The sequence below is a fragment of the Hypomesus nipponensis genome, chromosome 12, assembly GCF_054491055.1.
Source record: "Hypomesus nipponensis isolate SF chromosome 12, ASM5449105v1, whole genome shotgun sequence".
Classification (NCBI taxonomy): Eukaryota; Metazoa; Chordata; class Actinopteri; order Osmeriformes; family Osmeridae; genus Hypomesus; species Hypomesus nipponensis.
This window is the reverse complement of record NC_140372.1, coordinates 6,064,750-6,080,821: the sequence shown is the minus strand read 5'-3', so window position 1 is coordinate 6,080,821 and position 16,072 is coordinate 6,064,750. Positions and strand designations below refer to the sequence as shown.

Here is a 16,072-nt window from a genome sequence, read left to right as displayed (position 1 = left end):
AGCACCACCCTAGGACAGTCCACAGACCAGCACCACCCTAGGACAAGGTACAGACCGGCACTCCAGCACCCTGAGACAGCATGTAGTCAATGAAGAGTTCTCTAGACAGCAGCGGTACCACCGCGAGCACGCACACACCTCGTGATGAGCCAGAGGTGGGGTTTGATCTTGATGCAGTGAGAGGGATCGCTGGGTACACTTCTTAGCTGCTGTCCTCGCTGCACTTATTTATTTACTCAATAAATCATCACATTACACATCATAAGTAGGCCATCATAATTAATTGGCCAACGGAGAGTATTTCTGACAGCAAGCCTCCAGTGGCAAAAGGCACACATTCACACACACACACACACACACATTCACACACACATTCACATCCACACACACATTCACACACACATTCACATGTACACTCACACACTTAAGGCACACAAATACAGTACATAACTCACATACACAGCATTACTTACGCACACTCACTGTTCTGCAAGTTGGCCACGAAAAGAGAGACATGAAGAAGTAGGAGAGAAAGGAGAAGAGAGAGAAGGAGAACTACACGACAAAAACAAGGAGATAACATTGTTCATTTTCCTAATTTTCAACATTTTCTTCTTTCCTAGAGATGGATCACACGTTTTGCACTGTGTGCAATCTTGTGTTCATTAGAATGATGCAGTTCTCTGACATTAGAGTAATATAGTTGGTATACTGTACAGGCTTCCCAAGGTGTGCTCTATTTCCTCTGGCACCACTCTCTCTACCTCTACCTCTCCTTTTTTTCCTTTCAAACTCCCCCTTTCTATTTGACTCCTGGCTGTAAAGACTAGGATCAGTAACTCTCAAACACTTTTCCTTCCCTCTTCCACCACTCCTCCTCGTCTGTCCTCTCTCCCGCCTCTCCTGTCTTCCCCTTCTCTTTGTCCTCCTCCACCTCCACCTCCCTCTCCTCATCTCCTCTGCTCCTGCATGTCCTCTCCCTCCTCTTTACACCTCAAGGCCCATTGTTGTGTTTAAACCAAAGAAAGTTGCATTTGGAGCAATAATCTCAACATGGACACCAGAAGGTCACTATTACACACACAAACAATCCCACACACACGTGTGACCCAACACGTCTCAAACAAAGACAAAGAGAGAGAGAGAGCGTATGAGAGAGAGAGAGAGAGAGAGAGAGAGAGAGAGAGAGAGAGAGAGAGAGAGAGAGAGAGAGAAGAGAAGGTGATGTTTTTGAGGGGAGTAGGACAAGGTGACCTGTGACAGGAAGAACAGACCATCTCTGATAGTGATCTTGTGATGCGAGGAGAGCTGATGTGATTGGGTCTGAATAATTAAAGGGTTTCTCAGCTGTGCGGTAACACAGGCTAACAAAGAACAACAGCAAACAACAACAACATCAACAACAAGACAAACAAACATTACATTACAATTCTTCTCAGCTGAATAGTTAAGTTAGTGCTGTGTTTGGTTGAATGTGTTTTTTTTATATTTTTGTTTCAGTTGCAAAGTTCCTATTATGTTATCTCTTTTTCTGTCGTTCTTTTGTATAAATGAAAATGAAACTGCTCAAGCAGATGTTTTGTGGTGTAATCACTGTAACTATAAAATAACATTTGGTTCCTTCTCTCCTTTTGTCAGTTTCCACATCCTTCTCCTCCCTCCCTCCTTTCCCTCCCTCCCTCCCTCCCTCCCTCCCTCCCTCCCTCCCTCCCTCCCTCCCTCCCTCCCTCCCTCCCTCCCTCCCTCCCTCCCTCCCTCCCTCCCTCCCTCCCTCCCTCCCTCCCTCCCTCCCTCCCTCCCTCCCTCCCTCCCTCCCTCATAGACAATACATTAAAACATATTGAAATAAAACCAACATTTTATAATATGTAGTTTGTACTGTCTATATAAACAAAACGTCATACATAGTATAAGTACTGTGTGTGTGTGTGGTGTGATGGTAGCTGAGATGAGAAGGAGGGTGTGATGGAGAGCCATCCTCCTGCTGGTAGTCTCTCACTCAGAATGCAGATGGAACCTTGAGACTCTACCAGACACACAGATTTATTGGCTTAATTTGCCGACCACACACACACACACACACACACACTTAAGGTCTTAGCGAGCTGGAGGAAAGGAAAAAGAGGTGTGTGTGTGTGCGCGTGTATGTTAGTGTGTGAAGTGTATGTACATGCAATGTGTGTGTGTGCGTGTGTGAGTGTGTTTGGGGGAGGGGCCAAGGTCAGTCAGATTTAGCAGGGTCAAGTTCACTCTGTCTCCCTCATGCATTCTATTATGCAGTCACCAGTCTCTGAATTAGCATTGCAACCTAATTTACCTCTTCACCTCATCTGACAGAGACACCGCAAACCCAACACACACACACACACACACACACACATTGAAACACTCACCCACACACACAGACCTTGCATTCCCAACCCCTCACTTAGATAATACTTCTTTAGTGTGTGTGTGTGAGTGTGTGTGTGCGTGTGTGTGTGTGTGTTTGAATGTATCAACTGAGATGTGCTTACAGACAAACCCCTCTCCTGATAACCCAGCTCTCTTCTGCTCCGTGTGGTTTGGCCTGCATCAGAGTGCACAGGCTTGTATGGGTGTCATCCAACTAATCCAATATGAACTTCCTGTTGCTTTGTTAGAAGGTGAAGTTAGCTAAGAGAGAGAGAGAGAGGGAGAGAAAGAAAGAAAGGGAGAGAGAGCGAGGGTGAGTACAACGTGTCCTCTCCCATTGATCAGAAATTCAATTCAAAGTCTATAAATATAAATAAATGAGCTTCAGTCGTTCTTCCTTCACACACACACACACACACACACACACACACACACACACGGACACACACACACGGACACACGTGCACACAGACACACACACCCTTCAGGTGCCAGCTAGGTAGAAATCAGATCTATAATCCTTCAACTCAGACGGCAGAGCTTCCAAACTCTGTCTCTTTCCATCGCTCTCTCTCACATACACACACACACACAGATCATTCACATGCACAACTCAGCACAGGCCAGTCCAGAATTAAATGACTTATCCAGTAATAGAATGAATGTCACAAGTTGAGAGAATCTGTCTCAGACATGGGCAGTATCTGAAGAGAGAGAAGGGGGGGGAGGGAGGGTGGAGAGAGAGCGTGAGATTGAGAGGGAGGTAGGGAGAGGGGAGAGAGGGATGAGTGGGGAAAGAAAATATAAAGAGATGGCTAAGTCTAAATTAAGATGTTGGATGTGGGGTGTCCAATAAGACCTTGACATCATTGTTGACCCACTCATGACACGATCACAGTGGCGAGGATTTGGGATTCTATTAGTATTACCACAGGAGAAAAAACTCGAGGAGTCATCAGGATAGCAAATCCATAGCTTCTATCCATCAGCCAATTAGGCATGTTAAAGTAGAATTAGATGGGTATTGACAATGAGAGGGGGAGGAGTGGAGGAGAGGAAGAATGGAGTGGGGGGAGCAGCCAAATGACAGAGAGAAGATGGCATGGCCAGCGCACTGCGAGGGATAGGAGGAGAAGGGGCCACAGGGAGAGGTGGGAGGGTGAGGGGAGGAGAGAAGGGGAGGAGAGGAGTGGAGATGGGAGGAGAGGGACGAGAGGATGGTGGAGAGGGCGACACAGAAAGAGGTGAGAGGAGGGGGGAGAGGAATGAGGGACATAGAGTGGTGGTTGGAGAGAGGAGAGGAGAGGTGGACACAGAGAGTAGGGCAGGAGAAAGCCAAAACAGAGGAATGACAAAGAGAAAAAGCAGAGAGAAAGAAGTTGATGAGAAATAGTTTTTGTTGCACAATAAACCCTGACATTGTATTACAATTATTGGTAAAATAATATAAAAATCAATACTTAAACAACAAAGAAGAAAGTATCATGAAAGTGATTGTTTTTCTTCTTTTTTACCTCATACCACAGAACACGCATGACCTCACACCACGTTACAGTAATCTACTGAGTTGGACTGTACACACACCCAGCCCCTGAAACAGGTACATACTCCGTTCCACTGTTTAAGGTTTCACCTTGCTGTCTCTCCTTTTCGAGGGAGGAAGAGAGAGAGGATGTTTAACCACAGGAGCTTTACCTACGCTGCCTGCACACACTCAATACACACACAGGTCCCCACAGAGGAGCACCCAGGATCTCCAAAACAACACAGCAACAAAGTCACACGGTGACGAGAAAAGCAGGAAGAGCGATGGAGGGATGGAAAGAGCCTGTGTGTGAGAGAGAGAGAAATAGACATAGAGAAAAAAAAAGAGAGAGAGAGAGAGAGAGAGAGAGAGAGAGAGAGAGAGAGAGAGAGAGAGTAAACTGAAAGCGATGTAATGAATTTATGCCAGGCTGCCAGATCTTTATAACTTATTGGAAAAATAGCTGGGGCCAGTATTGACACAGAGCTGTGCGATCAATACATTGAGAATGAGCAATACATTTTAATTTAAAAGTGCTCAAACTTCAGCAGCAAATCCATGCAGCTCAGCTCAGCCCCTGCCCCACACACTGCAAATAAACACACACACACACACACACACACACTCACACACACACACACATGAGCACACAGACTTGGTTAGGTGACAGAGAATCACACTCCAACTGTAGGTCAGAGTCCTAGTCCTGTTGAACCCCAGTGACACTCAAACACACACACGCAAACACACACATGCAAACACTCACACAAACACACACAGTCTGTCATGGGCAGTAAATGACTTTAAAGTTTGCCAAACACCTTTTGCAGCATCCTACCAGATTGTACTCAAAACCACACACACACACACACACGTACATACACACACACACCTTTGTAGGAGCTGCAGGAGGCAGAGGAATGATCTATTCTCTATCCTGACTATCAATAACAGTTTAAGTGCATCACAGCAGACAACCCGTGTCTCTCAGTGCGGGCGTGTGTGTCCCCCCCTCCCCTCCCACGCCCGCCCCCCGCCCCCTCCCTACCCCCCGCCTCGGACGCCGGAGATTCCCGCCCGGGCACGCCAGGAACGTCTATAAATCACCAACATAACGCATTTCCAGGAAGAGGTGTCGGGATAGAGTTAACCTCTTCCTCTCCTCCACACATCACCAGGCAGGGTTCATTTAATGCACTGCATGATATGCATGATAAACACTGTAATGAGCGTGTGTGTGTGTGTGGATGTGTGTGTCATCTTTTCTTGTGATCAGAGACAGACCTGGCTTGTGCTTTCTCTGGGTCAGGAGGTCAGCTAGAAGGAGAGAGAAAGAGAGAAGCACAGCATGTTAGATCCTGTGCTTAGTCAGTGTCACAATTCTATACAATCCTATCACAAAGAATGCCGTTTCAAGCAAACCAGATAAAGACCACTCAATGCAATTCAATTAAATTCTGTTTAGTTTTGTGCGATTCAATTCAGCTAATCCCAGACATTCATTCCTGTGTCTGTGGATGGATGCTCTCCAGTGGTGAGTCATGTTTGTCTAAATGATGCTGCCTGATCAATAATGAGACCTAATTCCCTCCCATCTCCTGTTTAAGCACTCATAACTCATTCCAGCCAGCCAGTCAGCCAGCCAGCCAGCCAGCCAAATTGGCTAAAATTATACTTTTTACATTAGTGGTGGATAAGCAGTGGGTATACTCTGTGTCCATAATTGGTATGCTGTGCGGTCCTACAAGTGGTGAGTGCACTAAATGTAGTTTGACTGGCAGCAAAGCTGTTGTCAGCGCCACAGGAAGTCTAACAGCATCACAGGAAGTGCGGCCATGTTGTCCAGCCCAACCCGACCTAGGCCTGTCCAGTCCAACTGCGTCCAGCCTACTTTAGAGTTATTTTTAGATAACTGATACGATCAGTAATTAAGGCCTGGTCTAGTATTGGGGGTTGGGGGGGGTAGTTGGAGAGTGAGGGGCGGGGGGGACATCTGTTTTCGCCCTGCACAATTAGCATAATTAATTAACGTTAATCAATCCAAACAAATTATTTTTTAACACCTAGAATAAATCACAGAGCGAGGCACACACCACTGATCCTGTGGACCAGGAACAAGTCATTGATCACCAGCAAATGAGACAATGCTGGGAGATAGAGCTGCATTGTGTTGCTGCATCTCCACACCTCCCTCGTCATTACTCAGAGAAAACAGATGGATGGAGGATGGAGGCAGGATAGAGGCAGGATGGAGGCAGGATGGAGGCAGGATGGAGGCAGGATGGAGGCAGGATGGAGGGATGATGGAGGGAGACATCCTCCTCTCCTTCTTTAACTTCGTCTGTAACTCCACATCTCTCTCTTGGTCTCTCTTCTTTGCCTTTGTATCTCTGTCTTTGTTTCTCTCTCTCTCTCTTAGTTGTCTTTCTCTATCTGTCTGTCAGTCTTATTCGTTCTTGGTGTCTTTCTCTCACCCTAGCTCTTTCTCTCTTTTCCTTCTCACACACACAGCCATAGGTGATGTATTGTTAGCTGCAAATATGTTAATCGAATGAGGAGAAAAAAGGTGAAAAAGGCAAACCTCTTCCAGTGAAAGCGATAAACACTATTACACACACACACACACACACACACGCACACACACACACACACACACACACACACACACACACACACACACACACACACACACACACACACACACAGGAGGCCATAACCACCACCACACCCATACCTATAAACATGGCTTCAGATGTGTCCAGAAGGGTTTATGAAAAGACAAAAGCAGTCCCAAGTGTGCGTATGTGTGTGTGTGAGTGTATAAGAGTGAGTGTATGTGTGTGTGTGTGTGCTCCAGGAGCGCTAGGGAGCAATATTGCTGTCAGCCTCCAGTCAGATGGGTTAATCACACACGCAGGGAGAAAGGTGCTATCTGCTCACCACACCGCCATTTTTTATTGATTCCATTTACACTGGCAAACACCCACCATGACACTCCTTTTACTATTAAATTGGCCCAAAATAGATTTTTCCATTTTCCACAGAGGAGGTGGAGGGAGAGGGATGGAGGAGGGGGGAGACTGGAGCAGAACAGTGGTGATATAAATGTATCAAAACCAGGGGAACAAACACTGAGGGAGATTTATTAGGAGCAGTTTTAATGCATCCGAGGCAGATGAATTGATTTTGGTTGGAGGTATAAGAAACAAATTTATTGGGTGGGAAGATGCATTATTTTCCGATTGTTATCAAGCTACTGTAAAACTGATTTGTGTTCTATTGCGCTTTATGGATAAAAAGGAGAGAGAGAGGGAGAGAGGGAGAGAAAGAGACAGGGAGAGAGAGGGAGAGAGATGGAAAGAGAGTGAGAGGAACCTTTGATGATTTAGATGAGATGTATTAATCCGAAGCGTTAGACTGTGAACCCATAGATCTATAACTAAAGAAGGCCTGCTGACGTTTAATTCAGCCAGAGCTGTTTGGGCCTCTCAGCCTCCAAGCCTCCGAACCTCTCACTCTCTCAGCCTCCCAGTCTTTCCCCAGTCCCGCCACAGTCCACAGGACACTCCTCTGCTTGCCTCTTATTTTATGAGACCTAAAGTATCTTTTAACCATCCAAGCGGCAAATAAGTCGAGATTACAGACATTTAGTGTTTTCCTGAACTCTGCATAGAGACAATCCTTCACACCACAACTGTGACCTCCGCTGTGTGTGCCGATCGCGTATGTGCGTGACTGCACTGAGCTACGTGTGTGTGTGAGCCTGCACTGTGTGTTTATGTGTGTGTGTGTGTGTCTGATGGACAGAGCTGGTCTGGAGCAGGGGTGGGGTCAGCTCAGCTGTTTATAAAGGGCCAAATAGAGGGGCTAAAACACCAACCTAGCACCGGATCCAGTGGTTAGAGAGAGGCAGCACACCGGCCAGTAATGATTGTGTTTGGCCGGGGCAACACACACACACATGCAGTCCTCCCTCATCATACTTAAGGCTAAAACAACACTTATGCCCACTGACTGTGGAGCACTTACCTCAGTTGATTTGATAGTTAGAGAGAGCTGTTCCACTGGGCGGGGGTGGGGGGGTAGGTGAGCAGTGATTGGTTTAGGGACCAGCTGACCCATCAAAGGTAATAGCCTCTATAAAGGCCAGACCTATAGCTAGGGACAAAGAGGGGAGGGACGAGGAGCAGGCTACAAATCCTGGCCGTACTCTGCAAAGCGTTGAAGCAAAATACACACACACACACACACACACACATAGGTATATACAGAATGTAAACACTCTCACACACACACATAAATGGGATCAGGGGCCTTGGTACCTCATGGCTGAACCACAGTCTCAGAGGCCCTGAGGGTCAAGGGTCAAGGTCTGAAGGAGGGAGGGAGTGGAAGTCACACACACAGACATACATACATACATACATACATACATACACACCCGTACCCACACACAGAAACATTCAACATGCACAGACACACAGGTGCAAAAAACAACACACTGTCACACACTATTTGCCCAGAACTGCTTACTATTTTCTGATTGTGGGATTGGCTAGATTATGTTCAATCCGAGGCAATTTAAAGATGTTACTGGAAAACATATAATCCAAAAACACTCAGACCCTGAAAACAGCCATCTCACACAGCTTTACTCATACTGCAGAAAACAATTTGGGATGATCATGTGTGTGTGTGCATGTGTGTGTCTGTTTGTGTGTCAATTCTGATTGCTCTTGACTTCATTAATCTCTGCAGTGTGGTTATGATTAGCTTTCCCAAGCCTAGTAGAGGACATCCAACTCTCTCTTTCTCACACACACACACACACCGCACACACATACTGTCGTCGGGTCTATGGCTCCAGCCCGGCACCACTGCCATGATCCTCCAATTAGCCCTGGCAGAGAGGAATGGATGCCTGCCCAGGTTGACAGATCCAACACACACATACACCTACCCACACACACACACAGTGTTTGGGGGATGATTGAGGGCCTGGCGGGGCGGTCTGTTGTCGTCTGTAATGACTGAGGTGTTTGTTGTTGTCACATGTTATACATGGTGCCACTGCTGCTTTTGTTCCAACCCTCCTGTCCGTGTCACCATTAACAACGCAGACAGAGTGGGTGAGTGGGAGAGAGGGTGTGTGTGTGTGTGTGAGAGAGACAGAGATAGGGAGAGAAAGGGAGAGAGAGAAAAGAGAATGTGTGTGTAGACAAGAGTGGGTAGGTTAATCTGTGCGTCTGTTTGTGTGTGTGTCTGTGTGTGTATGCAGGGAAGGGACAGGGAGGGGGTAGACCGGTCGAGGAAGAGGAGTGGAAGAGACAGCAGAGAGAAAAGATCAAAATAACAATTGATCTTTGAATCGTAAAATGATATAGAGGGAAGCTGGCTCTGTGAGGCTGGCTAAGCCCTGGGATGATCAGAGCTGGATAACATGATTTATTTTTCTCTTTTGCCTGCTCTAGAATTGGGCCCTGCAAATATCTCTTTTCCATTAACTACAGAGGGTATTATTTTGGGGACATAAAGCCTGTGTGTCTCTGATGGAGAAGGGAAGGGATGGAAGGATGGATGGATGGGAAGAGAGGGAGGAGGGGTGGAGGGTCAGTGGTGAATCTGGAAGAAGGCAGCCATGCATTACATTATTTCTCTCCTCTGCTCCTTTCCTCTTTCCTCTCCCTGCAACTCCTGTCTTCTCCGCTTGTCTCCTCTCCGCTCCTCTCCGCTCCTCTCTCCTCCTTTCTTCTCTTGTCTCATCGCCTCTCTCCACTCGTCTCCTCTCCTCTCCCTTGTGTTCCTCTCCCCTCCTAGTCCACTTGTCTCCTCTCCCTTCCTCTCCTCTCCCCTCCTAGTCCACTTGTCTTCTCTCCCTTCTTCTACTCTCCTCTACTCCTCTCTCCTTGGCTCCTTTCTCTCCACCCCTCACTCACAAAACACACCATAACAGCCATACCTCCATCTTGGTCAACCTGAAACATATAAACAAGGAACGAGGAAGTTGTAGCCTGTGTGGTTGTGTGTTTCAGTGTGTGTGCATGGGTGTGTGGGAATGTTTGTACATTCTATTTGTGTGTATGTGTGTGTGATGATGAATCTCTTAATGCGACAGTGGGCCGGCAGCAGCGAATGTCCTTCCGCATGGAACACACACACACACGCACACACATAGAGGATCGTCATAGAGAAGACCATGCTAATGGATCACCCCTGTCTCTGAACGCAATTCACCACAAATAATGATGAACCACTCCCGTGTTAGACTATTTTACACAATGCTCAATTCATTACCCAGAACCCTCTGGGTACAGGTGGGCCAATGAAGGTTTGATCTCCCTCTTCCACAGGCACAATCACACTTTTTATCCATTAGAAAGATATTAAAGGGAGAAGGGGAAATTGAGAAGGAGGAGGAGGTATGGGTAAACGAGACAGAAAGAGGGGGAGCCAGAGAGAAAAAGAGAGAGGGTGAGGGAGGGAGAGATGAGCTTAAATTGGGTTTAAAAGCCATGGGAAAGAATTAACAAATATCTATGGATTTCATTATGGATTTGGCTGAAGTTCTTCCTGTACTGGGAGGGTTGAGTGTGAGCATGGAGGACGGTGCTCTGAGCAGATGTTTCATAATGGTGGCTCTGGGTCAGAAAACTCAATCCACTGTACCTGGCAGCCCCAAGAAGACCAGGGCAGGGTCAGATAATGAGGCATGTGGGTTTGTGTGTATATTTATAGCCTTATTGTGTTTGTATGGAACTGTGCAGGCTTTATTGTGCGTCTCTGTGTGTGTGTTCCTTATTTATGACCAGTGCTGGCCGCAACACATATGGCCCTCATTTGGACACAATGAGCCTGGCGGATGAGTGCTTGGATGAACCTCCTGACTGCGAGAGTTGAGCAGAGGGATGATTGCCGAGATGAGGCACCTGACTGTGTGAGGGCTGCTAAATGACATCCCCTGTATGGATAATGTGGCCAGGGCCTGGAGCAACCATATCATCTGGCATACTGCTAGAAAGGAGAGACCTGGGCAGTGTAGAGAGAGGAAGAGAGGGAGGGAGAGGGGAGGGAGATGGAGAGAGAGAGAGAGAGAGAGAGAGAGAGAGAGAGAGAGAGAGAGAGAGAGAGAGAGAGAGAGAGAAAAACAGATGTAGAGAATGAAAAAATTGAGACAAAATTTAAACTCGGACAACATGAGGGAGAAAGATAAGCTAAAAAAGACAAACAGTAAGAGAGACAGAGAGAGAGAGAAAGAGAGAGAGAGGAGCGGTGACAGGCACCACCAGGGCTGAAGTGGGTCATGTGCTGGAGGTGTGTAAACAGCCGGCCTCTCCACATCCTCTCCAGGTGACAGCTCATCAACGTGCCTCTGGAGTGATGGCTTACACCCCTCCGCCTTGTCAAAACAACACTTCCACCGCAATTACCAGGCTGGCCAGCCCTCCGTGGGCCCGGATGGATGGGCCGGGCGGCCGTGGGGTCAGCCCTGCCCCCATAACTCTTACCTGCGGCCAGAGGCAGCACCGCCGTGCCGGGACAGCAAATTGGCCCACACGCCTGTCCGTCCATCGGTTCCCGCTGCTCGTGCATTCACTCGTCCGTCGCTGGTTATCTGTGAGCTGGCCAGACAGGGCAGGGAGCCTGGGCCGAGTGGGGAGGTAGGACATCTGATGTGTGTATATGGGGGGGATGAGTGGGGAGGGAGGGATGGATGGAAAGCGGGCGGGCGGGAAATAAACTGATAACTATGTGATGAGGGGCGATAACGTCAGGAAGGAGGCAGACGAGGAGCCGGCGAGAAGCTGACAGATCAATCCTCAGACGGACAATCTGCATCCTGGGATCTGTCAGCCTTGAAAATGAGGGAGAGAGGGGGAGAGAGGGAGAGGGGGAAGGGGAGAAAGGAAAAGAGGGATTGCGGTAGAGAAGGAGGGAGGGAACAAGGGATTGAGAAGGAGAGAAAGAAGAGATGGAATGTGACTAAACAAAAATAAAAATTTCTGCAGCAAGATAAAAGAAAGAAAGCTAAACTGTCTGACCCTGTAGTGTATTAGAAATATGAAGTGTTGACATACAAAACTGTCGAGACATTATTCAGGCTTATTTGTCTACATTATTTATGCAATTTGGAAGAAGAAAACATATAATTTACTCAATTTAACACTCCAAAAGACTAATCCAAAACCATATTTTTTTCTTGTGTGTTATTACACTCATTAAATGTAACTATTCACAATTTAGTCGAAATACGAGGCATTATAATTTTTCGATTAATGCAGAATTAACAATAATTCATGTAACAGAAGACAAGCTCCCATGCGTTCGCGCGTTGACAACTTTTCCCGCGAGCATTGAGGAAACAGCTGTCTTGTTGCGCTCCTCTGTTGTCACGGAAACATGTAAACTCTTGCCCTGCCGAGCATGGCTAGGTTTGTGAAGTTAGAGAATAAAATAGAGCGAATTAAAGAGGAATTTTTCATCAGAAACCGGTAAGGAACCAGAATACTATTAATTCAACTGTTTGAACAACTGTCCCCAGAAATAGGTCATTTTATTTCAGTTTTTCAGACACTATTTAGCAAGCAGCTTGAACTTCTTGCTATGCTAATCACGTTCGCTTTACAGTACAATACAGTACAATAGCGATACAAAAACAATATCAACAATTCTTGTTTACTACTTAACTAGTTTGTAAAGTACAGTAAAACCACATTCGTCACTATGGAGTAAAGGAGTGTAAAGCAAGCATAGGTTTGTTTTCAAATGTGGGTCTGGGTGGGACATATTTTCTCATTTTTAATAACCGACAATGCGGTCGTTAAATATAATTTCCTTTATAAAAAGTGTGTTGGGCGGGTTTCATTGATGAAACCGAATGAAACCAAACGTACGCCAAACGTATGCAGGATAGCGGAGGAGAACCGACCGGGGGAGAACCGAGCGGCTATCCAGATCCAGAGCTGGTTCAGAGGCTGCCAGGTGCGCGCCTACCTCAGGTAAGCTGTGCGTGCTCTTGTCCGTGGCCTGTGAGCTACTGCGTCGGTCTGAAAGGGATTTCATGTCGACCATTGCTATTTTTTTTATTAATATTTAAATAATTCCAAATATATTTTACAGTAACATGGCAAAACAATAATACGAAATTATATAATAATGAAAAACAAATACTAATGAACCTACACAATTTCAAAACAAATTACTGCTGCTGTTTCCATTTCACATAAGCACGTAATCAAATTCTACAGAATCCCGGTGTCAAATACTACCCCCACCCCACCCACCCACCCACACACACGCACAGACAGACACACCCACACCCTCCCCCAGCACACTTCCCCAAAAGCTGAATAATAAACCTCTTACATTCCCAGTAATAATACCTCCTTCCCTGTTAGAGCTGTGCAAATGGCAGCAGGATGTAAACCACCCTACTAGTATGACCCCAACACCATTTTGCAGGGTCAGCAGACAAACTTCCAGACAGTAGGTTAATTCAGATTACTTTAGTTAATTGATCAATGTGTTAAGTGGTTAATTAGCCACTATTTGAGCCGCTTAAGTGCAACTCCAGGGCTAGCCCACTCCACCTATAAGCATTGATTTTCTGGGCATATAAATGGCCTTTTGGAAATTGATGGCCCGGTTTGAGGCTGGGATTGCAGCGCTCTCGCATTTAGAGTATGTTTGATGATGAATACCAATGTCCGTTCGCTCTGAGAGCCTTGAATGCAGCACGTTGTGGAATAAAAAAAGCCTTTAAGTAAAGGTGCATGATGATGGTGATGTGAGGGAGCGTGCCGCTAGCTTGACCTTTCAACTCTTTGCTCTACAAGCTTGATTTCAGTCTCAGCGCACAAATCACAGAAGCAGTGTGATTGCATTTAGGCTATGATCTCATACCTGACTAAGGCCTAACTTTGTGTGTGTGTGTCTGTGTATGTTTGTGGTGGCTGGATGTTTTTCCTGCCTTTGACTGTAGTTTTTTTCTCAACTTTCTTTTCTTTATAAGGGCTGATGTTAAATCTCATTAAAAAATATCTAAAAACTCTTCTCTTCGTTTTCTTTTTTTCCCCAGTCACCTAGACAAGCATGCGACCATTATCCAAAAGACATGGCGGGGTTTCCAAGCAAGGGCACACTTCAGACAAATGGTGAAGGTATGTTAGCCCTATCCCCACGCCTTGGTGCTATTGATTATGTTATGATAGCATTCATTAAAATTCAATTGCTATATTCCTAAGCTTCTGACTCTGACCTTAAGCAATATAATTCACCCATTACACATTTGGAAATGAGCACTTAGAGAATACCGAGTGTTAGAATGTAGAATTGCAGCAGGATCACCGTCAGAATGCAAAGAGGGAGATGTGAGCGATGAGAGAGGTATGGAGTGAGAGATGGAGGGGAGAGGGAGGGAGGGAAAATAAGAAGGAGAGAGGGAGGGAGAGAAAGAGAGAGAGAAAGAAGGGTTTAGCAGAATGAGGCCATTTTCAACATATTGCCTCCAACTGCTTCTTAATTGAACAGATTGTTGATACTGAATCTAATCCCCACTGCTCTCACCAATAATTTTCTCTGGATTGAGTTTTGTAAACACATCACAACAGCTATTTATCACTCCCTAAATGGACTGTTTGGAGAAAACATAACAGCCAGGCGCATTTGGGAAGCTTTCATGAAATGGAATCTGGAGACCACAAACAAGTGTGACAAAACACATATGGCATAAAAAAAAAATGGTAAACAGCATGCACAACGCCTATTTCTGTTCACTTAAAAATCCCTAAATCAACCCAGAATTGTAATGACTCCAGACAACCTGGGTTGCGTCTGCATCTTATTTTAAACGAACGCTCATCTTTTGTTTCAGTCTTTGTCTCTCTTCCCTCCTTTGCTCTCACTCACTCCCTTCCTCCCCCCCTATCCTCACTCCCTTCCTCCCCCCCCATCCTCTCTCCCTTCCTCCCCCCCTATCCTCACTCCCTTCCTCCCCCCCCTATCCTCACTCCCTTCCTCCCCCCCTATCCTCACTCCCTTCCTCCCCCCCCTATCCTCTCTCCCTTCCCCCCCCCATCCTCACTCCCTTCCTCCCCCCCCTATTCTCTCTCCCTCCCCCCCCCATCCTCTCTCCCTTCCTCCCCCCCTATCCTCACTCCCTTCCTCCCCCCCCATCCTCACTCCCTTCCTCCCCCCCCATCCTCACTCCCTTCCTCCCCCCCCCTATCCTCTCTCCCTTTCTCCCCCCCCATCCTCTCTCCCTTTCCCCCCATGTCGTTATTAAAGAAGATATGTGTGAGATATGAATTCCCTTTATAGTTCCTCTCAAGTTGCGTCCCTGAAGTGCGCCCCTGGTGGATGGAACGAGGCGTAGCGGGTGTAGTGGGCACGTCGTGAACACGCTGCCCTTTGTTGGCCAGTCTATCCTGGCAGGAGTGTCATTGATTATCAAACCCAGCGGAGAGCGTTTGGCCATCATATATCTCCATTAGTGCTCAGCTTGACTACCATAGATTTTCTTGGCCTTGTCTGCATTATGTATTAAGAGAGGAGCCCCGTCCCCTCAATACAAAGACTGACTAACCTCTCTCTCTCTCTCTCTCTCTCTCTCTCTCTCTCTCTCTCTCTCTCTCTCTCTCTCTCTGTCTCTCTGTGTCCCTCTCTCTCTCTCTCTCTCTCTCTCTCCCTCTCTCTCTCTCTCTCTCTCTCTCCCTCCCTCCCTCCCTCCCTCCCTCCCTCCCTCCCTCCCTCCCTCCCTCCCTCCCTCCCTCCCTCCCTCCCTCCCTCCCTCCCTCCCTCTCTCTCTCCCTTCTGCACACACACACTCTCTCCTCAGTCTCTTTTCTTCCTCTCACCGCCTCCCCCCCCGCCCCCCCTCCTCCCTCCTCCCCTCATCTCTCGGTGCTGTCTGTGTGACTTATTATGTATTATGTATAAAGAGTGCTTTATCTCCTGGCAGCTCAGGACAGATCAGAGGGCTGGGACAAGGCAACGGAGATGTAACGCCATCTTCTCCCTTTTGTTCACAGGCGGCATGTTTTATCATGAAGATGAATTTCTACAACGAGATGGCCGTGAGGGTAAATATCACACTGTCTGTTTTAGCAAATGGAGTAAAAGAGAGAGAGAGGGAAAAGGGGGTGGAGAGAGATAAAT

General features: G+C 46.9%; 1 protein-coding gene across 5 annotated transcripts in view; it reads left to right on the top strand.

Moving 5' to 3' along the window:
* Positions 1-12,269: 12,269 nt before the first annotated feature.
* spata17 (spermatogenesis associated 17) overlaps positions 12,270-16,072 on the top strand; it is a 49,778-nt gene continuing 45,975 nt past the window's right edge. For 4 of the 5 annotated variants that reach the window (XM_084668089.1, XM_084668092.1, XM_084668091.1 and 1 more), the window contains exons 1-4: positions 12,270-12,408; positions 12,826-12,915; positions 13,995-14,076; positions 15,946-15,996. In XM_084668089.1, coding sequence (XP_084524215.1) covers positions 12,341-12,408; positions 12,826-12,915; positions 13,995-14,076; positions 15,946-15,996 — 291 coding nt within the window. In that variant the 5' untranslated portion in view covers positions 12,270-12,340. Of the gene's footprint in view, positions 12,409-12,763; positions 12,916-13,994; positions 14,077-15,945; positions 15,997-16,072 lie in introns of all 5 variants that reach the window. The other variant, XM_084668090.1, reaches the window with a different exon arrangement.